Source organism: Arvicola amphibius, chromosome 1 (genome assembly GCF_903992535.2).
Source record: "Arvicola amphibius chromosome 1, mArvAmp1.2, whole genome shotgun sequence".
Lineage (NCBI taxonomy): Eukaryota > Metazoa > Chordata > Mammalia > Rodentia > Cricetidae > Arvicola > Arvicola amphibius.
In genome coordinates this window covers 179,646,580-179,669,622 of record NC_052047.1, presented here as the reverse complement: position 1 = coordinate 179,669,622, position 23,043 = coordinate 179,646,580, and the positions used below count along the sequence as shown (strand labels likewise).

The 23,043-nt window shown below is 36.1% G+C and overlaps 1 protein-coding gene across 1 annotated transcript in view; it reads right to left on the bottom strand.

Annotated features, from left to right (window-relative positions):
• Positions 1-23,043, bottom strand: part of LOC119808473 (cytochrome P450 2C26-like) — a 42,304-nt gene that overhangs the window by 17,367 nt on the left and 1,894 nt on the right. Inside the window, 7 exon segments of the mRNA XM_038321023.1 lie at positions 2,890-3,031; positions 6,825-7,012; positions 8,077-8,218; positions 16,041-16,217; positions 17,903-18,063; positions 21,171-21,320; positions 21,487-21,649. Coding sequence (XP_038176951.1) covers positions 2,890-3,031; positions 6,825-7,012; positions 8,077-8,218; positions 16,041-16,217; positions 17,903-18,063; positions 21,171-21,320; positions 21,487-21,649 — 1,123 coding nt within the window.

Genomic DNA, 23,043 nt, shown 5'->3' with positions numbered 1-23,043 from the left:
GTCAACCTAAACAAAATCTCAAAGCATTTCTACTAAAATTAGGAACACGATAGGAATGTCCACTTTCTCCATATCTTTTTAAAATAATATTTGAAGTATTAGTTAACGTTGTAAAACAACTGAAAAAAATCAAGGGAAGGCAAATATGAAAGGAAGAATTAAAAATAGTCCTTACTTGTTGATGATATGATTATATCTATAAAACCCTAAAATCTACACCAGGACCATCAACAGCTGAAAGGCTCTTTCAGCAAAGTGAAAGTGACAGGATATAAAACTAACACAGAGAAATTAGCAATTTGAAATGTACAATTGAGAATTGTACTTAGAAGGAAATTAAAGAAAAATTCCTTTCACAATATTCTAAAACAACGAGGACAAGAACAACAATAAAAACAACAACAAAAACTAACCAAACCAAAAAACAAACAAATAAGCACGCAAACAAAGATATTTTAGAGTATTTCTAACAAAATAAGTGAAATATTTAAGATAAAAACTTCAAGACAGGGCTGGAGAGATGGCTTAGCGGTTCACAGCATTGCCTGCTCTTCCAAAGGTCCTGAGTTCAATACCCAGCAACCACATGGTGGCTCACAGCCATCTGTAATGAGGTCTGGCGCCCTCTTCTGAAGACAGACAGAATATTGTATACATAATAAATAAATAAATATTTAAAAAAAACTTCAAGACATTCAAGATATATGAAGATATCAGAAGATAAAAATATCTCTTGTGCTCATGGATCAGCAGGATTAATATAGTGAAACTGAGCACCATATCAAATCAATCTACATTTTCAAAGCCGTTCCCATAAAAATTACAACACAAGTGTTTATGAAAATTGAGAGGACGATTTTCAGCTTTACATAGAAACACAAAAGAACCAGGATAATTAAAAGTATCCCGAATGATAAAACAATCACTACAAGTATCACTAGCTCTGATTTCAAATTATACTATGGAGCTGTAGCAATAAAAATCAGCATGATATTGACACAAAAAGAAAGAGCTGGAAGGAATCATGTTATGAGTTTATTGTCAAAATCACTTGATCCATGAAGTCATTGTCAAGCTATATATCAGAACATGCTCTGTATGTGTGAAGATGCAATATTTGTGACCAGCACCCTGCTTGGTGGAGTAGCAGAGACCCCAAAGATTCCAAAAGAGTATCCTGCCACAACTTCAAGCATTCCATTACCTCATGGTAACCTGGAAGTTTCTTACACCTAGATCTAGGATAATACATATGTGTGTGTGTGTGTATGTGTGTGTGTGTGTGTGTGTGTGTGTGTGTGTGTGTTTGTAGATAAAATTCTCTATTTTCTTTTAAACAATTAAACATGTTTGAATGTCTGGGTGAATGAATATGTCAAGGTTAATTGTTTAGGAAGTTCAGAGGATGGCTCCAGGTCTCCTGGAGCAGGGAATATAGGTGTTTGTGAGCTTCCCAGGATTAGCGCTGGGCATTTGACTCAGGTTTATGGCAAGGAAGCAAATTCTCTTAATTGCTGATTCATTTACCCAGGCCTTTATTACCTTTGCAAAAAAAAAAATAGCTAACATTAGCCAAAATCCCAGCAAGGACTGGGAATATGCTCAAAAAGTCTCCCCTCTAATGAAGAAATATGGGCAGCTAGAGGCTACTCAAAGAATAGATCTAGTTTTCAATCATGAATTTGGCCAATTGTAGGTTATTCATGCTTCAGGGCATGTCACTAAACTTAAGCACACTAGAAGGACATAGAGCACTCAGTGCTTTGAGAATGTGTTGCATGGCTGGGGCAGACTGAAGGGCCACTGGCAGTTGCACCAGGATTTATTCCTTCTGCATGTACTGGCTTTTTGGGATCCTATTGTATTTGGATGTATATCTTGCTCAGGCTAAATATAGCAAGGAGGGCCTTTGACCTTCCACAAGGCAACGTACCTTGCCCTCTTTGAGGATTGGTTGTAGGTGGGATGAGAGGGTTTGTGGGTGGAATGGACAGAGGGGAGAGAGTGGAAACTTGGATTGGTAATTTTTATTTTTTAAAAAAAATCTAATAAATTAAAATAATGAAAAGAAAAGGGGTGGAAATGGAAGAGGAATAAAAGTGCTGTATACTAGTTGTATACGAAAAGAAGAACGTGTACGAAGTTGTAGTAAGAGAATAGTGCAGGGTGAGAATTAAATGCATTTGACAATTGGGTTGAAATATAGGTGTGGTTTTGATGAGAAGTCTTTGTATACATATATAAAACTCAAACAATAAGAATGAGATTGTAAAATGATAATAATTTTTGGTTTTGTCTTTCATTTATGTCCTTTGCGTCAGATAGAAAGTCATAAACTACAATGTTGATTGATATTTGTGTTTTATATTTGAAGTATTAGAGAGAAAACTCTTGCATATTTCTCCCTAGCAACTGTCTTGGTCAGGGATGGGTGATTCTCTCTAACCACAAGACCGAACACATCAACCTCTTTTTCATCTGCTTCCCTGAGTGGGCTTCATGCCTCGGAGCTTTTCGGTGTTTTTTGGATGTGTTTCTACATAGCTGAGCCAGGAGAAGTATGAAACAACAGAAAAGTAAAATTATGGCAGTCTTTATTTAATGGTGATTGTTCAAAGGCTAAGTGACATTTATTCTCTATGATGATGACTTTTGTATCCATGAGATGTACATGTAAAGGAAGACTGCAAATTGTAAACCACTAGCATTCTTTATTGTGTGTGAAGTAAGTGTAACCTCCAAATTTGATTCCAGCAGGGAAGAGTGTCAATGACAGTGCATAAGTTCTAATCACACACAAAATACAATTCTATGAGTCCCTTAGGTGTCACTGTAAAATTTCTCACAGCTTTTTGTGTCACCAAAGTCATGAAAATGAGGTTATATTACCTGCTGAGAAAGGCATAAAGTAGTCACTTTTCTTAAAGTTTCCTTTTGCATCCAGAAAATGACCAGGATCAAAGGTCTCTGGATTGGGGAATTCGTTGCTGTCATACAACACTGATGATAGTGATGTTAATATGGTCGTTCCCTGCAAACAGCTCACACAAAGACATCAAGTTAGAAAAATATCATGGTTCTAAGAGACATAAGGGAAACAATTTTCATCTTTTCTCCGTAAAGTAGGTACAAAGAAGATCAGGGACATTTCAACAGACAGAACATGCAGGGAACAGGGAAGAGACTGAGTCAAGCCACAGTGATGTGGCTAATGTGCCTCTACTGAATTTGAAGTCAGCACTTAGGTTTTGGTAATAATCCTTCTGAGTCTGTTCCCTTTCCCTGCACACTTGGACATGGGTGTTTCATACCTGCTGCTCTAGTTTATCAGTTGCTTTATATAAGTACATGGGTCATGATATCATGTGGAGAGCTGTACTGTATGTAAATAGCATAGGAACTCATTCATGATGGAACACAGAGTCTAAACACACAAACAGCACTTGGTTTCTCTCATGGACAGAATTCAGATATAGATGCATTCCTACAGGTCAGTGAAGGAATGGTCTGTTCTCACATATACTGTCTATGTATATAAACACACATATGTAAGCAGGAGAGATGCTGCTTTAAAAGGGACCAGAACTAATAGAACATAAAAGGAAACAATGTAATTCTTTTTAATTTATTCTTTCATATTTTGTATCCTCATCTCCTTCCAATCCCCCCAGTCCCACAATCAACCCCCTCTTTCAGATCCACTGCCACTCTGTTCCCCTTCAGAAAAGGCGGGCCTCACAGAAATGTCAACTGAGAAGGGATAATAATATGCAATACAGCTATGCGAAAATATCCATATCGAGGCAGGGAGATAAAACATAATGGGAGGAAAAGGGTACCAAGACCAAGAAAAATTGCCAAAGATACCTGCAGCACCAGTGTTTGGAGTTTCTCTAGAAATCCAAGATAAACAACCAAAGCATACTTTCAGAGGACGCAGTGCAGATCCATACAGGCTCCATGATGGCTGCTTCAGTCTCTGTGAGCATGTGTCAGTCCTCCTGAGCTAATTCTGTGGGCTGTATTCTCCTGGCCTCCGTGACTCCTTGGACTCCTGCCATCCTCCCTCCTCCAACTCCTACCATCCTCCCTCCTCCTCTTCCACAAGAATTCCAAAACTCTGCCTAAGGTTTCGCTGTGAGTTTGCATCTATTCATATCAACTCCCAGAGGAAGTCTCCTAGATGACAACTGACCTATACAGTAGATTATCTTTAAAGAGCATTATTATTTTTTGCCAGTTCTTTTTCATTCTACCCTAGGTCTCTGGGTCATTTAATTGTTTCCTGTGCATCCATGCAGGCAGCATTTGACTTGGGTCTCCTCTCCTGGCATGGGACTCAATTAGACTTGTCATTGGTTGGCCACTCCACAAGTTCGGAGCTATCATTACCCCATAACATCTTGTAGGCAGGACAAATTGTTGGTCAAAGGCTTTGTGGCTGAGTTTGTATTCTAGTCCCTCACTTCAAGCTTTGCCTGCTAACAGAAGGTGGATTGTTTAGGCTCCTTAGCCCCTATTACTAGGAGTCCTAAAAACACACTTACAGATTCCAGGGATTTCTCCCTGAACACGGTTTCCACCATGATCCCCAAATGCCACCAAATTTTAGTCATTTTGCCCCCATGAACTCTTCTTTCATTACTCCACACACATGATCCCTCCTTTTCCCATTCCCAATAGCCTTCTGAACATACCAAATCGATTCTACTTTTCTTCCCAGGTTGATCCACATATTTCTCCTTGAGCCCTCCTTGTTATTTTGCCTTTCTGTGTCTGTGGATTAACAGTTATCCATTAACTGATACCTACTGTCAATTTATAAGTGAGTAAATACCGTGTTTGTTTTTTCTGAGCCTGGGTTACCTTACTTGGGATGACTTTTTTCTAGTTTCATCCATTTGCCTGCAAGTTTCATGATATAATAAATACTAGTAAATAGACCACAATTTTTCTATGGGGTCTTAAATTAGGGACAATCCATAGTTTTTCCTGTTCATGGATCTTATAAGTGAAACTGCTATGATCATAGTTGTGCAAGTGTGGTTTTGGTAGGATGGAGCATCTTTTTAGTATTTGCCCATCAAGTGGAAAATTTGGTTCTTGAGGTAGAGTGATTAACAATATTCACAGCAACATGCATATTAATTTTTGTAGTGTATTTAAAAGTTTGTACTCCCACTAGCAATGTAGGAACATCTAGATTGCTCCACATTCTTGTCAACTTGTACTGTTACTTCTGCTATTGATCTGACATTCTGACAGGTATAAGATGAAATCTCAAAATCCTTTTGGTTTACATTTCCCTGATGGCCAAGGACCTTGAAAATGTAAGGCTTTTGCACAGGCACTTGTGATTCCTCTATTGAGAATTATGTTTACTCATGTATCCTATATTTAAGTGGAGTTTTTTATTTCTTATTTATAGCTCTTTGAATTCTTTATATATCTTAGATTTTGGCTATCTGTTAGATGTGGAATAGGTGAAAATCTTTTTCCATTCTGTAAGCTTCTCTTTTCTCCTATTGAGGGTTTTTCAGAAGTTTTTCAGTTTCATGAGGTCCCATTTATTAATTGTTAATCTTAGTGACTGAGATATCAGTGTCCTGTTTTGAAAATTGTCTCTTGCTCCAGTATGTCCAAGGCTAATACCTATTTCCTCTTGTATCAGGTTTAGTGTGTCTGGTTTTATATTGAACTATTTGATCCACTTGTTTTGGTAATAAGTCATTCCTGTCCCATTTTTACTCTATTTACTATTTAGTTATATATAGAGTTATAGATTAAGTGTTGTTATATTATGCTAGACTTCAGTACTAAAAACCACAATTCATATTTCAAAAGATCCTTTTGCCACAACTTAATTAGATAAAAATACTTCCCAAATTATACAAAGACATTGTTTGACAGGTGAATATTGCAGTTACATTGATCAGAAATGAAATGTTTGCACCCATTCACCAACTCAACTTTATCACATATTTATGTCAACTTCATCTCTGCTCTAAATGAGTCATGAATTGAAAGCATATTTTACATTTTGAGTTTCCCTACTCCCTTCTGGTTCCTAATTGCTCACACATTCTAAGTGTACTAATAAAAATTTTAAAACATTATATTTCAGTGAGGTTAAAATTAAAACCCAGTTTTTTTCATGCTATCTGAAATTCATCAATTACTTCAATAATAGCATAAGCAATAGTAAGGAAAAAAGGATTAAAAATAAAAGTATACATAAAATATTATGCGGAAAATTTAAGTATAATTTACATTCTACATACATTTTCAGATAAAACATTTGTTCAATTAGTAAAATATATGAGTTTGAGTAAAGTATGATCAATATAAGAATTAAATCAATTTTTACAATGTTATTTAAAAATAAAATATCAAGAATATTCATTATTCATTGAAACTCAAAGAAAATATTTCCAAACTATGTCAGTGAAACCAAATCATTTGGAGAAAAAAAACAAAGCACAGGTAAAAGTATAATTTTTTTCTATTGCTTGAATAATGCAAGATATAACCTCCTCAAAGTTTTTATTAATTTTTTTCTCTATGATAAAAATCACAAAGTTTTCTTGAATGAATTTGAAAAAAATTTGGAAAATACATGTGGAAATATAAAACCCCAATGCTCATCCAGGCTGAGAAAAGTGGAATTATCACTATTGTGTCCCTGCCTGCTGTAGGACTGCCTTCCTGATTATGAAGCAGCATAAGGAACCCCAAAAAACAGCGTGACTCAGAGGACTGGAACCACACTGTGAACCTAGGAGCATCATTAGCACAGAAGTAGAGTAGAGAAGAAACAAGCTTACCTTGGGGATGAGGTAGTTCCTGAATTTAACATCACAGGTCACTTCATGGGGTAGGTTGTGGGGGCGATATCAATGAATCTCTGAAACCTCATGAATCACGGCATCTGTGTAGGGCATTTGCTTCCTGTCCTGCAAGCAGGGGCTGCGTTGTCTGCCAACCACACAGTCAATCTCTTCCTGGACTTTAGCTGGTTAGGAGCAATGACAAATGTTGAAATAGAGAAAAGCAGCAGGGTATGTGTGGGTCTTTGTACAGTTTTCCTCCAGTTATCTTCTTATTAATCATCAGTGGGCACGTTCAACACCAAACACTACTTGGAAATATATTTGTGTTTTAACGACAACTGTTTTTTTATAGTGAGTTATTGGTATGGAAAAAGAAAATGTCGATTAAACCCACATTCTATTTATAACTGCATATCTATTGATACAAACACATATCACACACATGTCAGTACACATGTATACATGCATCCTTTCATTTCTCTATAATAGATCTTATATCATCATACTTAGTAATATGGATACTCATTGTGGAAAGAATTGCAGATACATAAATATCATTCCCTATAACGAATATTAGAGTTAGGTTTCACTTTTGATGCATATTTTCATTAATGCATGTCTTTTCACTTCAGTTTGTAATTTTCCCTTTGGTCAGTTACAATTACTTAAAGGTGTGTGTCAGCACCACCAGACAAAAAATTTGTTATGTTTGAAAAGATTATTGTTCAGCAGAACTTTTATGGACTCTGGTAAAACTTCCAAATACTGATTTAATTTCAACATCCTTGAAAATGTATTTCTAAATGTCCAAACAGTCTTGATTTCTTCACAGAATGTAAAATTTCACAAGAAAAAGCATAAAACACTAGGATTACTTATTGACTTTTGTGAGGTGATTTCTTTTTTCTTTACCACATATCTAAATTTATCAGAATAAAGAAAGTAGCTACAAGAATTCATCTTTTCTAAAAGCCTGAATATGGTGAAGAAGTCAATATTCAGCCACAGCTCCATATATACCTTAGGTGCCTAGCACAGACTGCCTGTCAGGGAGCTCAGATGAAGGACAGTCTTTGATGGACATTTCTTCAGCTACAGTTTCTTCATTTTTCTCAGTTATGCTCCCCTTTGCAGCCAGTGGAACTGCAAGTTAAATACTGAGATTTTTGAATAACAGCACACAGGGTGCTGGCAGTATCTTGCCAGCATCTTCCAGAATGCTTTGATTTACCACACACAACCTCACCTGTGACATGTGGGTGCTTCAGCAGGAGCAGGAGAGCAAATGCCATTGTTGTCTTTAAAGTATCTGTCCCCCCAAGAAACATATCAGTCAACGTAGCTGTCAGGTTTTCACGTGTATATATCGATTGCTGATTGTGATTTTCCTAAGGATGATTTGATACTGTTATCTAATGAATTATTTCCTGCCACATCAAAGCTACAATTGAATATACAATATTGTACAATTCTAGATTGTTGATAGCACAGAATCTAGAAGGTATAAGCAGTGGCTGAAACTAAATGGCATTTCAGAGACTGTGGTATAGATATCTAAACTTCATTATTCATACGTATATTTCCTATTTGTCAGAATTGCAGTTCTAAGATTATATACCTGTATGTGTGTGTATGTGTGTGTTTGTTTGGTGTGTGTACAATGTTAAACTGTAAGACTATAGAAAATATTAAGAGAAATTGATTTTGTTTGTTGTCTATTTTCTCAAATTAAAACACGTGTTTTAAGAATTTATGTTTCATATTATATGGACATAAGAAGACTCATTTGTAAAAGGAAAGCCTATACACTACATATTGTAAGAACATTGACAGGCACTTGACTCTAATGCTTCATGTCTACTGTATGACAATAACATGAGGGTTACAAGTCTCTTTATACCTGAGTTCAGAAGACATTTGATTTAAGGTACTCATAACTAGTTTTTCCCTTAAATAAGAAAGCATAATTTGAATTAGAATAAATAGGAGAATTGGGGACACAATACTACCTTTTCAAAGCTCTTTCAAGAACTTCCTTTTAAAAGATTCCCAAAGACTTTTATGGACTAAGTATAGCTGTACACTCATTACTGATTTTAAAGTTTTTAAAATAGATGAAGCACAGCTAGCAAGATTAGGTTCCCAGTCAAGATGACTTAGCTCCATTCCATTAGGGATTCAAATAGCATCATGATCTATGAATTAAGGAAGGGTGAATGATATATGTACACATGAGATACTAAGTCATGAAGATAGAACATGACCCAGTCATGGCCTATTTGGAATAAATCAAAAGGATGAATAATGCATTTGACCAAGCTGTAAAGATGCTGTGCTACAGGATTGTCAACAATGTTACATCTTGAAATGTTAAGGCAAGTCCAGAAATAAATCCTCATCATTTCATAATTAGCAAATTGATAACATTTTTATGATTACTAGATGGCCTCTAGTGTATTAATATTGTATTATTAACACTATTAAAATAATTTGCCTTCCATTTACTGCAACTGCCAAAGAAGCTCATCTATTTCCCTTTGTAATACAGCTTCATGTGACTTTCTAACCATAAATTGGCATTGCTTATGTCCAAATTAACTTTAATTACATCTAAAGAATTATACTTACAAATTAACAATTATATTTATATATGCTTAAATGCATTTGGATATACAGCAGTGCAATTTTGGCTCATATCTTGTTAGTAAAACCACTTGTTGAGTGTAAGGATTGTTCAACAATAGGAACACATGGATGGTAGTGGAACCCTAGCTTCCTACTCTAGAGAGGAAATAGTTCTAAGAGAACAACACCCTACTTGCACTTTGACAAACCAGTAAATTTCTTAACTGAGTTAAAAATATTTATCCTAATACCCACATAGTAGTGATGTGGGATATCCTTCTGTATATGTGTTGGTTTTATTGGGTAATTAATAAAGGTGCTTTGGCCTATGGCAGGGCAGAATATAGTGAGGGTTGAAGAGCTATATACAGAGAAGGAGAAAGAGAGAGAGAGAGAGAGTAGGTAGAGTCAGGGAGAAACCATGTAGCTGCTGAAGGAGATGAAGCCAAAACCTTACTGGTAGGTCATAGCCTCATGGTGCTACACAGATTAATATAAATGGGTTAATTTAAGATGTAAAAGTTAGTTAATAAGAATCCTGAGCTAGCCGGGCAGTGATGGTACATGCCTTTAAACTCAGCATACAGGAGGCAGAAGCAGGCAGATCTCTGTGAGCTTGAAGTCAGCCTGGTCTAGAAGAACGAGTTCCAGGATAGGCTCCAAAAACTACAGAGAAACCAGGTATCGAAAAAACTGAAAAATAAAACTAACCTGAGTTAATAGACCAAATTCTGTTATAATTCATACAGTTTCAGTGTGATTATTAGGGTGTGTGCAGCCAGGAAACAAATATATAGACCCTGTTTACAAAATGGCACCCACTTTCTGGGGCATGGATCCACATAAGTCCTAGAAATCTTAAAGAAAAATAGGGCTTCTAGACCTACAAAAATGGGAGCAAAGCACAGCTTCTTGGTAGCCACATTTTTTTCAGATTTTTTTTCTGCTTGCTGGTGGTGAGCAGAGGCCCAGCTCCTTTAATAGAAGACTTCCTGACAAAGCATTAGCAGCAAAAACTCCAGGACTCTTTTAGGAGCCAACCCCCTGGTTCATGCTAGCAGCACAAATAGCTCTGTTTGTGATGGAAAGTCTTATTATAGAACATTTAATGGGGTGTGTAAGCAGAGTACTTCAAATTGCTTAATGGCAATATAAACCCACTGTTTCCCTAGACCTGGGGTGGTAAGCATGGCTGGCAGAGCCTGTGAACATGATTCCACCATGTTAGACTGGGCAGAGTAAATAGGCAGGGCCATGAAGTTGGTCCTAGCCATGCCCGCTTAACATTAAAAAAAGTGCTTCTGGTCAGAAAATAATCACAGGTACAGATACAGAAAAGGATTAAAGATAGATACAGACAGAAATAAAACTCTGAATGGGTCATAGTATATTTAAAAAATGTATGTAGGTTTGAGAGAGAGAAGAAAAAGAGTATTGTTATAAGAGTTTTAAAATAAAACAAAGTCTATATAAAGAGACAGTGAAAGTAATATAAAAGAGTATAAACAGTTGTATAAAGGAGTAAAAACAATAAAATAATCCACATAACAATAGAATATACACAGGCAATCTAGATGATTTATATTATTGTGTTTTCCTTGGAATTTTTGACTGAAGAGAAACTTTGGATTCTGGGGGCTTCTAAATTAAAGGAACATAAAGTATCTTGAATTGAAAATTTGGGTCTAAGATTATGTTGCTTTGGAAAGAGGTTCTGCTTTTGTTTCCACACAAGTTGAGAACCTGTGGATTCCTTTCAGGCTAATGAGTTTTGATGGGACAAGATTCCCTGAAAGGTCTCTGTCAACCCTAAAAATATATTTCCAAATGAATAGTAGGAAGCAGTTTAGAGAAAACTATGCCCAAATTTCCAAAATGATTGTTTATAAATGTTTGTTTTCATTTAAAGGGGGATATAGTACAAAGATGAATACTTTCCATTGGTATGGGTCTTGGTCTATTGATACAAGGTTGATTTTGTTACAATTTGTACATGTATTTCTGTTCTTGTTTAAGATAATGTACTTGTATGAGGGAGAATGATAGCAATAATGAGATGGTAAGGAATTTTGCAGCAAGATGGCTTTTCTAGATATGACAGAGAAGCTACACTCATGAAATCTCTAAATTATGGCTGTTGAATATAACCTAAATACTTATAACATCAAGTGAATTATGATGTTGCTGAGAAGAGTTGCTTGGGACGACAAGCCCAGATGATGAGTTGCAATTAAAAACTATGGAGAGAGAGAGATGCAGTCTTTCTCAAAGTTGAACACCAGAAAAGGTTATCCAATGTTAAGTGGTCAGTCCTAAAATATACAGATTGTCAATACTGAATGTTCTCACATTGTTGAATTTATGTACTTATCCTTATGCAGTTACACATGTAGCAATAATCATTAAAGAACATTCTACCAAGAATATCAAGGGAAGCTTGTTGCATGGTAGGTGTAGGTAGAAGGAAAGGAAAGGAAGAAGTGGTGTAATTATATTATATTTAAATAACATACTAAAAATAACACTGACATTCTTTAGATAGTCCAGTTAAAAATAAAAAACAAAAATGAGGAGAGGAGTTAGATAACTCTCTAAAGGCCTATGATAAATTAAAGAAGATACATAAAGATAAATCAGGAGAAAACTTGAGCAATGGGAAGAGACCCGGCCTTCAAAAGGTGTATATAGAAACAGACTAACACAGCATAGATCACATTCTTTAGAAGATCTTGGTAGAAATTTTCCAAAAACTAGAAAAGGATATTAACATCTGCATATAATAGGTGTACAGATATGGAAATACAGAGACAAGAACAGGATATGGAATGACAACATACTCAAAATATCATAAAATTATCATATAACAAAATCAGAAAATAAAGCAACTAAAACTTGTAAGAGAGAAAAATAAAATTACTCTTATAACAGGGCTTTCAGAATTACACCGGGATTTTCAACACAAACATTTAAAACCAGAAGGGTCCAGAATAATGTATTCCAAATTCTGAATGACAGTTCCCAACCCAGAATAATATGCCCAGCAATGTTTTCATTACTATGAAGGAGAAGTACATACTTTAAAAATACCTTACATATCTTTTCTTTTCCTTCTGTTCCTCCATGTCCAATACTTTACTTTCATCCTCACCTCTATAGGAGAATAGCTGTGGCAGCCTCCCCTGACTCCACTTTGATCCCATTGATTTTAGCACTTCCCAATTGTTACTTTATCTCAGAAACCAAGTCCATCAGGTCCCCAGTAGGTGCCCCTCAGGCTTTTCCTGCCAGAAAACTAAGGAGTCTGCATGCAGATATTCTCTTCTCTTCTTTCCCCCCCATATTCAAGCTCTCATTCTTATCTCCAGCACTATAGCAGGATACTTGTTGTAGCATTGCCTACTCCCTTCTCCGACCTACTATGGATTGCACAGACTCCAGTCCTAGCCCCAGTCTCCTTACTTATTTCTTTATCCAAGACACCAACTTTAGAAGGCCCTTCCTGCTAACAGACAGCTCCTGCAAAGGAAGCAGGTAGGCTGACTGTATATCTTCTACTGTCCCTCCGTTTTCCTATATCTAACCACCCCATCTCATTTCCAGGAAATACATATGCTAACTTTGCCTACTCTCAATAGTAACTGCATCAAAGTCATATAAAGAAAAAAAAAAAACAAGTTACAAAAGAAAAAAAATCCTCGTGTTCAAGTTGGGGGAAGGATGGAGTGGAGAGAAATGAAAGAGATATCTCAATACAGGGAATCATGGGGTTATGGAGAAACCTGATGCTAGCGAAATTTCAAGGATTCCACAAAGATGACCCATAGCAGTAGTGGAGAGGGTACCCAAACTGACCATCCTTTGTAATCAGAATGGTAAATACCCTAACAATCATTTTAGAAACTTCTTCCAGTAACTGATGGGTGCAGATGCAGAGACCACATCAAGTACCAGGATGAAGTATAGGAGACCAGTCAAAAAGAGGGAGGAAGGTTTATATGAGAAAATGGGGTCAGGCCCAAAATTGTGGAAACTTAAGAACTCTAGACCAACAGCTGGGGAGCCTTCATGGGACAGAACTAGGTCCTCTTTATGTGGGTGACAATTTTGTAGCCTTTTTTTTTTGTGGGAGTCCTGTCAATGGAACCAGGATCTATCCCTAATGTATGAGCTGGTATTCTGAAGCTGACTCTAAATGCTGGGATGTCTTTCTTAAACTTGATGCTGTGGGGGAGATGCTTAGTCCTGCCTCAACTGAATGTGCCAGAACTTGCTGACTCCCCATGGGAGGCCTTACCCTTTCTGAGGAATGGATGGTATGGGTTAAGGGAAGAGGGGTGGAACAGAAGGATGAAAGGAAGGGGTAATTGTAGTTGGTATATTAAATTAATATAAAATAGAGAAAAAGAAAAAAATTACCAAATCTAATAAATTACATGAGTGCAATTTGAAGTAAAAAATTAAACTTAGGTAAGAATCTGTACAACAGAAATTAGTGAACTAATAATCACATTTATATGGTTGGAAAAGACTTAGTATTGCATAATTATATGCATGAAAGATTGGCACACTTAGAACCATTTCTGGATCTAAGAAGTTGAACATAAATAAATAAGTGGAAAAGCAATTCATGCACAAACGCTGAAATTTGGAATAGCTTTAAAATGGAGTAATCTAATGAGTAATCTAATGAGTAATCTAATGAGTCACTTCTATGTGTACTAAAAATCAAATAAGAAAACAAGTCCACACATTCAAATGAAACTCTGGAGAAAGATCTGAACCCTCAAAGTAGAAATCTACAGCAATGAATGTGGTGTGGAGTTGGCACACACATTAAGATGCAAAATACTTTGATATCCAGATATACACAGGATAATATGTAGGCAAGGAAAAAGGCAAAATCCCTTACACATGAAAGAAAACTTAAAAACAATGGCACTGGATTTTGATCCTACTACACATACTAGCTTTGCGGGGGGGCTAGCCTGTTTGGATGCTCACCTTCCTAGACCTGGATGGAGTGGGGAGGACCTTGGACTTCACACAGGGCAGGGAACCCTTACTGCTCTTCGGACAGGAGAGGGAGGGGGAGGTAAATAGGAGGTGAGGAGGAGGCGGAAATTTTTAATAAAATAAAAAAATAAAGATTGTGGAAGCTATGAATTATAAACTGTTAGTTGAAATTTTTGTGTGTTCTTCACAAAGGTAAATATGAAATGAGTTTGAATCAGAAACTTTGCACTGGAGATATGCACAAAGATGAAAACCTGCCATCAAGAAACACATACACACATGTTTCTAAATGAATAGCTCAGAAGAGTCAGAGGTAGAGATAATGCAAAGACAAAGAATGACGAATGAATGTGCTATTCTCATGTTTGTAAATGAAAGATGCAGTAACAGGTGACCACAGTACAGAAACAAGCTGAAATTTTAGGAGCATCCAAGATTTTATGCACATGCAGGAAGAGAGAAAGTAAACTCTCTCTACTGAGAACTGGTTTAGATGTCAGTATACTCTGTCAGAGAGATAAAGGAAAGTCCATAAAGAGAAAAATACACTCAAAGTTATTACTAATGCCATGGAGTTTGGAGAGAAATTGTTAATGGCTTGGTGTGTTTGGTAGAGTGACACACATTTTGAAACTAGAAGATAGTCAGTGCCCCAAATTGGTGACTGGGAACATATGTTAATATTATCTCTGTTTTTTAAATTGCTTAATTAAATGATTGACAATTTAAATGCAGTCTTTGTGTGAATTTCCACTAGCCTCTTTACAAATATTGACAACATATTGTAAATATATATGGAAATTTAAAGGATTCAGTCTGTCAGAAACATAGCAAAGTTCAGGGACTTACAATTCTGGATTTTAAATATTGATAAAATAATTCAATAACAAAGACATCGAACACTGAACCACTAATAAAATATACAAACCAATATAATGGTAGCACAACTGACTCCTATCACACCAGAATATTTATCAATAGTTCTTTTCTAAACAAGAGTGCAAAATAAGTTGTGGAGAAACTCTTTCTGAAATTACACAATGCCAACAGTTCATCCTGACTGCACTCACATCTCTAACCGCACTGGAATTATTAATTCATTAACTCATGAGAAATTATACTCAAAGCGTTACTCTTTCATCCGCATACTCTTTCCCATGGTGCACATCATTCATCCTTTAGAAGTCATATGTGGAGTCCATCAGTACAAATATGTACGGATCTCTTTTAATCTGTATGATATGCAAGTGAGCAAAACACAGTCATTGATGATGTTCATGCTCAAGTTAAGACAGAAAAGCTTGTGATTTATTACTATATTGAAATTTGTTTATTTTTGTGTTGTTTTTTACTATGCTAGATTTTTTGAGTTTTTCTTTTTTGGCTTTAATTAAAAGAATGGGGTCAATGTGATTTTATTAACAATTTTAACCATTTTTTCAGGCTTACACACTCATGAACAATACTAAATTGTTTTTCAAATGATACTGACATGGTTTTAAACATCACTTCAATGAAGTATAAAATACTTTGGCTATTTAATAATTGAATAAATTAATATTAACATTTTACCTGCCTTCCTTTAATTAGGAAATAATCAATAAAGTCCCGGGGGTTGGTAGCATCCAAGGATTCCTCGTGTTCTTTTATTTTTGCCAAAAGGTAACTCTGAATAGAAGTCAAGTTTTTATAATATGTGTTATGATTTCCTGGACAATAATCAATCAGAACAGGGAACATATTGCAAACCTGCAAGAAATGCAATAATTTACATAAAATAGACACTGTATTGACCTAAGTAAGATATATTAGTAATGTGTCACATGAATGACTTGAATTGCTAGATAGAGAAATGATTCATATTCATCATAAGAAGGTGCATTTTTACATTCTTTTTTCTAATAGAGAGATTTAAGAAAGAAATTTCTCTCAATAGTTAATGATATTAGTAATATTTCCATATTCACCACATCTTTTAACATAAATTTTGTTCATGTCAACTCATTGAAGGATCAAATAAATTCTGTCCTACAGTTTGAAATACATGTGATTTAAATACACACTTTCAATGTGACAATAGAAGATAAAATTTTGGGGGTAACATTTACAGAAAAATCTAGTGCCCCAGGTTCAATATCTATCAACTGTCTTCTGAAATGCAATGACACTTTAGTGGTGGGTTTGGCTCAAAGAAATGGTTCTGTTGTAAAATCAATTGCACCACATAGGCCTTAGGGTTTTCTCTTTGATCAAACAATCATTTTGTATACAGAGAGCAAGAAATTTTAGTTCAGACTAGAACAATTCTATGAGAATATTTATGGTCCATATAGCATTAACACATATATATTTTCATTTTTACTGATACCCTGTAAACTAGAATCCCAACTGACCTATTAACTGACAGGAATACTCAGTGTTTACTGACAGCTTTCTTTGCCATTAGTATTCTTTCTTCTTTCAGAGAATATTCTGCCTATACTGAAATAAAGCTCCCCAGTAATATGTTCAGAATGTGTTTAATGAAAAGTAGATGCAGGATTTGATTAGTAAAATGTCCTGTAAATTGGTGTAGGAGGTCCTTCAGTCTATGTGTTGCTTTCATTGGTTGAATAAAGAAACTGCCTTGGCCTTTTGATGGGGCAGAATTTAGGTAGGTGGAGAATGAAGGGGAAGCCTAGCCCAAAACCTTGTTTTGTAAGGCGTGTCCCCCTTGGTCTAAAGGCGTGTCCCCCTTGGTCTAAAGGCGTGTCCCTCTTATTATTGAAGGGGAAGCCTAGCCCAAAACCTTGTTTTGTAAGGCGTGTCCCCCTTGGTCTAAAGGCGTGTCCCCCTTGGTCTAAAGGCGTGTCCCTCTTAGGCTTCCCCTTCAGGAGAAGACAGAACTGAATTATGGGAGAAAGAAAGCAGAAGGAGAGAGCCGCCATGGAGCTGCCAGAGTCAGACTTTCCCAGTAAGCCATGACCTCATGGTGACATACAGATGATTAGAAATGGGTTAAATCAAGATGTAAGAGTTAGTCAATAAGAGGCTAGAACTAATGGGCCAGGCAGTGTTTAAATGAATACAGTTTCTGTATGATTATTTCGGGTGTAAGCGAGCTTGGACGAGACAGGGGCCCTGTTCTCCCTACAACAGTGAATGACTGATCACTCTTATATAAACAAATGCAGTATTTTAACAAATAATTCTATAGTAATCAACAGGAAGATTCATGGATAAGAAACGATCAGGCTTGAGTCAGTTGGCATCTGCCTCTAAGTTTTTGCTCTTTGTACACTTATGGGTTTAGTCCTCCCTTCCAAGAATTATTTCCATAATACATTAGCCCTTGTCAGCTGGTTACCTTCTTCATTCATGATCCACATTGAATTTGAGCTGTAGGGAAGAAAGACCATAAGTATGTTCTCAGAAGGAAAGGATATGGGCTTTACCTGCACCCAGAGAGAGCCTAGTATCTTAGAGTTCACATTCAGTTTTTCCACCAAGCTAACAAAAACTTGATCTTTATACTCAAAACGATTTTGGAAAATAATGGAGCAAATGACATTGCAGGGAGCACAGGCCAAGATGAAGGAGGGATCATAGGGTGAGCCTGAAGAGTTGGAAACAAATGCCAAATGTTACTAAAATATATGAAGAAGAAATTTTGCTTTTGTTAACTACTTATAGTAATTTAAACATTTTAAATGGTATCATAATTCTGAATATACTTAACCACTATATAGTTACCTGGTGAATAATATAAAGTCATATTGACCTTATATCTCAGTTAATCTTCAAACTCACTAGTTAAATAATAAGAGATCATGTCTATTTTACTGGCTGGTTTAACCTCCAGTACATGCTATTATCTGAAAAAAATATTTTTATTTACTTATTTAATTCTGACTTTGGTTTTCCCTTCAGAAAAAGACAATTGGAGATCGTGAAGTACATAGTACTCAGTAACAATTATTTTTGCATTATTGTAACCCAAACCTGAAGTACAGGCTATTATATATAAATATAAAAGGCATTAAATTGTAAGTTATACTATGGAATAAAGGGAAAGCATACCATACACAACATACAGTATGTCTAAATATATTGAAATTCTATTATGGGATTAAAAGGTGAAAAACTCTACTCACTTCTGCTAGAGAGTAAATGCTCCTTTTTCTGGATTCCCCTAAGTAGTAGTATCAGAATTTACGTTTAATCACACATCAAAGCTTTACTCTCAGGACAAAGCAACCACAGAACACATGCAAAATGCTTGTTGGTTTATAATTCCCCTGGATCATCTAATGTGCAATGAACACAGTTACAAGCCTACTTTGGGGTGGCCATATACCAACTGAAATGTCACAACTCCCTGACTAAAATTTTGTATTAAAATAAGCAGGTCATTTTTACTTCTTTTGAGCATTTCATACTGTCATTTGATCATCTGACTGCCTTAGACTGACAGGAATTACTAGTTGCCCATTTGAAAGGATACTAATGACACTTTTTGAGCATTCTGTATCCTAATAGGTAAGGTCACTAAAAAATTTTTGTTTGTATTCTACAAGTTTTGTAACAGAACAACCTACCAAGTTCCAGAATCTTACAATAAATGGCACTACATCCTAAAAATTAGCCAATTACATTAACATAGACTATTTGCAGTTCAAAGATGTAACAATGACCAATATTATTTATTTTTGTAGCTATATAAATGAGGTCTGATGTGTCCAATACTAGTGTTCTAAAACATTTATCAAATGAGCAAACTTCCATTACTCAGTAATTTATAAAGACTCTCTAGCTATCTTATTGGGCTTAATCACAGATCATTCACAATAATAGCATTTTCATATGAATTGTAGCATGATATTAAACCATTTCAGCTCTTGTGTGTACATGGTGCACTGCTGGCTGATAATAGAAAAAGTTTTCTGGCAGGACACTGATAAGCTAAGTAACATCCATCTATTTATGTGGCACCAACATCAATATCTTCATCTCATATTTGGTAGATAAAACTATTTTAACATTCAGTATACTAACATTTTTGAATATACCACTTAAATATGTTCAACATTATCATTTCTTTTATCATGAGAAGATAATTTCTCCACATCCTTCAAAATTTTATTATTAATCCCATTTGAACACAAATAACTTTGGCAAATCCTTTTGAGATATATTTTTTAGAGTCTAATTCCATTCCTCTGGAAAAGATTTGTACCACTTAAAGATCTGCATCACACATCTCTTTTAAGATATGTCAAAACCTTTTCTTCTTCACTTTAACTTTTTCAATTGCTATCACCATTCTCAGTAGGGTTTTTGAGAATGAATGTCCAGAAGTTATGATTTATGTGAAACAAATTTGAAAACCACAGACATTATAAGAATCAGCTATTGTTTGCTCCTTTGGCATGACATGCAGATCTGTTTCAAGATTCTCACACTCAGGACAGGAAAAAAAAAACTTTTTTGAATCTATCAAAAAGTCTTGCAGCTTATTTGTCCCATAAGATCCATTGAAAATATAGTAGTGATTCTTGACATCAAAATGGGTCTGTGCTTCAAGGTCACAAACAAAATATTTAGGTGGAACTATTTGAAATGTCATCCATGTTGATTATAACTCTTTTGATTCTAGTCTTATATCTCATCCTTGGCAATCAAATGAGGCAAGTACACTCATCCATTGCTGGTGGGATTGCAAACTTGTGCAACCACTTTGGAAATCAGTTTGGCGGTTTCTCAGGAAATTCGAGATCAACCTACCCCAAGACGCAGTAATTCCACTCTTGGGAATATACCCAAGAGATGCCCTATCATATTACAAAAGCATTTGTTCAACTATGTTCATAGCAGCATTATTTGTAATAGCCAGAACCTGGAAACAACCTAGATGCCCTTCAGTGGAAGAATGGATGAAGAAAGTGTGGAATATATACATATTAGAGTACTACTCAGCGATAAAAAAACAATGACATCTTGAATTTTGCATGCAAATGGATGGAAATAGAAAACACTATTCTGAGTGAGGTAACCCAGACCCAAAAAGATAAACATGGGATGTACTCACTCATAATTGGTTTCTAGCCATAAATAAAGGGCATCGAGCACATAATTCGTGATCCTAGAGAAGCTAAATAAGAAGGTGAACCCAAAGCAAAACAGATAGTCATCCTACTGGATATTGGAAGTAGTCAAGATTACCAGGCAAAAATTGGGAACTGGGGGGCGGGGTGGGATGGGGGTAAAGGGACATAGGGAGAGAAAAGTGTGAATTGGAGAACACTTATATGAGAAATAAAATTATTAAATCACACCATAGTTGCCAAAAACTACAAACACAACACAAGAAGGACCCTTAGACACTTTAGAGAAGCAGTCTAGACCATTGCTGCTCAAGAAAGAAAAGAAAAGGGAAGAAAAGAAAGGTGATGAAAAGAAAGCTAATTCAATCTTTTCTAGGGTTCTTATGTTGCCTTAGTAACTATTGCTGTTGGAAATGGTATCGTGGTGAGATGATATGCAAAGGAAAACAGTATTTTTGATGAGGGAATGTATGGCTCCATAATGCTATAGAAAATTAGCATGAGACCCATACCCAATACATCTCTTTAGAAAACAATGCTTTGATAAGATGGGAAAAGTTGACTAATGCAGACATACATAGAACAAGACGTAAACGTCAGATTTTAAACCTGCACTTACCGTTGGTTTTCTTCAGTTCCTCCACAAGGAACTGCGCTTCCTCTTGAATACGGTTCTCAATACTCCTTTGCCCCACGCCCAGTTTCTTCAGGGTTATGAGTGAGAAGTGCCTTGTTTCTTTCCATGAATCTCCATTGCTAAACCCAATGCCTAAAGAAATTGGAATAAAAACTAGGGAGTATGTCTGAGAGACAGATAAAGGAACAGACTGGTCGCAGACAGAGTCCCAAACTTATTCCTGAAGAGCAAACATGACCTCTGCTTCCACCCTCCACCTCAATACTACCCAGTATACACAGAAGCAATGCATACTTACCCAAGCCTTTTAAAACCATATCAAAAATTGGGAGTTTTCCTCTTCCACTAAACTCCTCCCTATGACCTATGAGAGCTTCTTTTATTGCCTCATAGCCATGCAACACCACAGTGGGTTTCATGCCAAAATACAGAGTGAACACAGCGCCATATATTTTAGAGAACTGAAATGATAATAGAAAACACAAATATTCTAAAAATGTCACTGTAGTTGACCTCTTCATTCTGGCAATAGAACTGTGTCAAAATATTTTTATGCAGAAAATCTTAATTTGAAGATTGTATATACCTTTCATTATGATGATTGCTACATATAGATGACCTTCTGGGTGCTAGGCAATATCCCAGGCCTTTTATAGTCTAAACAGAGGAATCACCTTACTATGATATTCATCAGGTCACTTTGTCATATTTTACAAAGCACCTGAAGTCAAAGTTTCACACTCATTTCCTGGGTTCTAATACAAAGGAGTAAAGAGCCTTCAAATCCACACTATGCTTATCCATTTTGTGGATAATACAGATTATTCTCATGCTAACTACATACTGAAATAGACATCAATAGTCACATGACTTCTGTGGACCCAGCTGTGAAATACTTCCTGTTGAAAATTACAAAACCTGTGATGAAGGGAAAACATCTAAACTCTTAGGTCACCACAAGTGTTTAAATTCAGTCCTCATCTATTGTTACAATAGTACAGAGTAAGCGTCACAGAAGCTGCACCACAAGATACAGCACCTGTAGAAAAAATATTCTCATCATGCACTATTTTTGGTCCCAGGCATAGGCTTTGTATGGAATGAAAGGAGATCGGGAAACCACAGTATAAGCTAAGCCACACTGTTTATGGTTTCCTGTCCTGTGTGATGCTATGCCCATTGCTTTTCTTTAAATCAGGATCCAATTAATTCTACAGAGTAAGGCATGAATGAATAATCCAAGAACAATGTGTCTCTACAATTATGACTCATTTAAATAATATTCATTGTGATGCTAATTCCAATTGGTCTTAATAGTTAACACCTAGAGTCAGATACTAGGGGGTGAAAGCTGAGAGATCAGAGAAGCAGTGCAGCCAGTCACTAGAGGGACTTTTACCTCTACAGAATCCTCAGATTCAAAGGAGGTGACCCTGTCTTTATGAATCCTCAAACTGCATCTCCAGAATTAATCCTCAGACTGTATGCTCAGACTGTATCCTCAGAAGGTATGCTCAGAGCACATCTGAGCTCTTGTCTCCTCCCGCCTTGTGTCCTCTCTTTGCCCAACCATCTCACTTCCCTTCTCTAATTCTCTGGTACTTGATTTAAAGGTGTGAGCTGCTACCACATGGCTCTGTTTCCTTTGAGACTGGACCAGTATAGTGTAGCCCAGGGTGGCTTTAAACTCACAGAGGCCTGTCTGCCTTTGTCTTCCAAGTCCTGGAATTAATGTTACGTGCTACCACTGCACGTATCTTTAATTAGTTCTAATTTAATTAACACATACATGAAATTAGTCTGCACTTTGATCTTTTGGAAAGATTTATTAGTTAGATCCCAAAATATCACTATA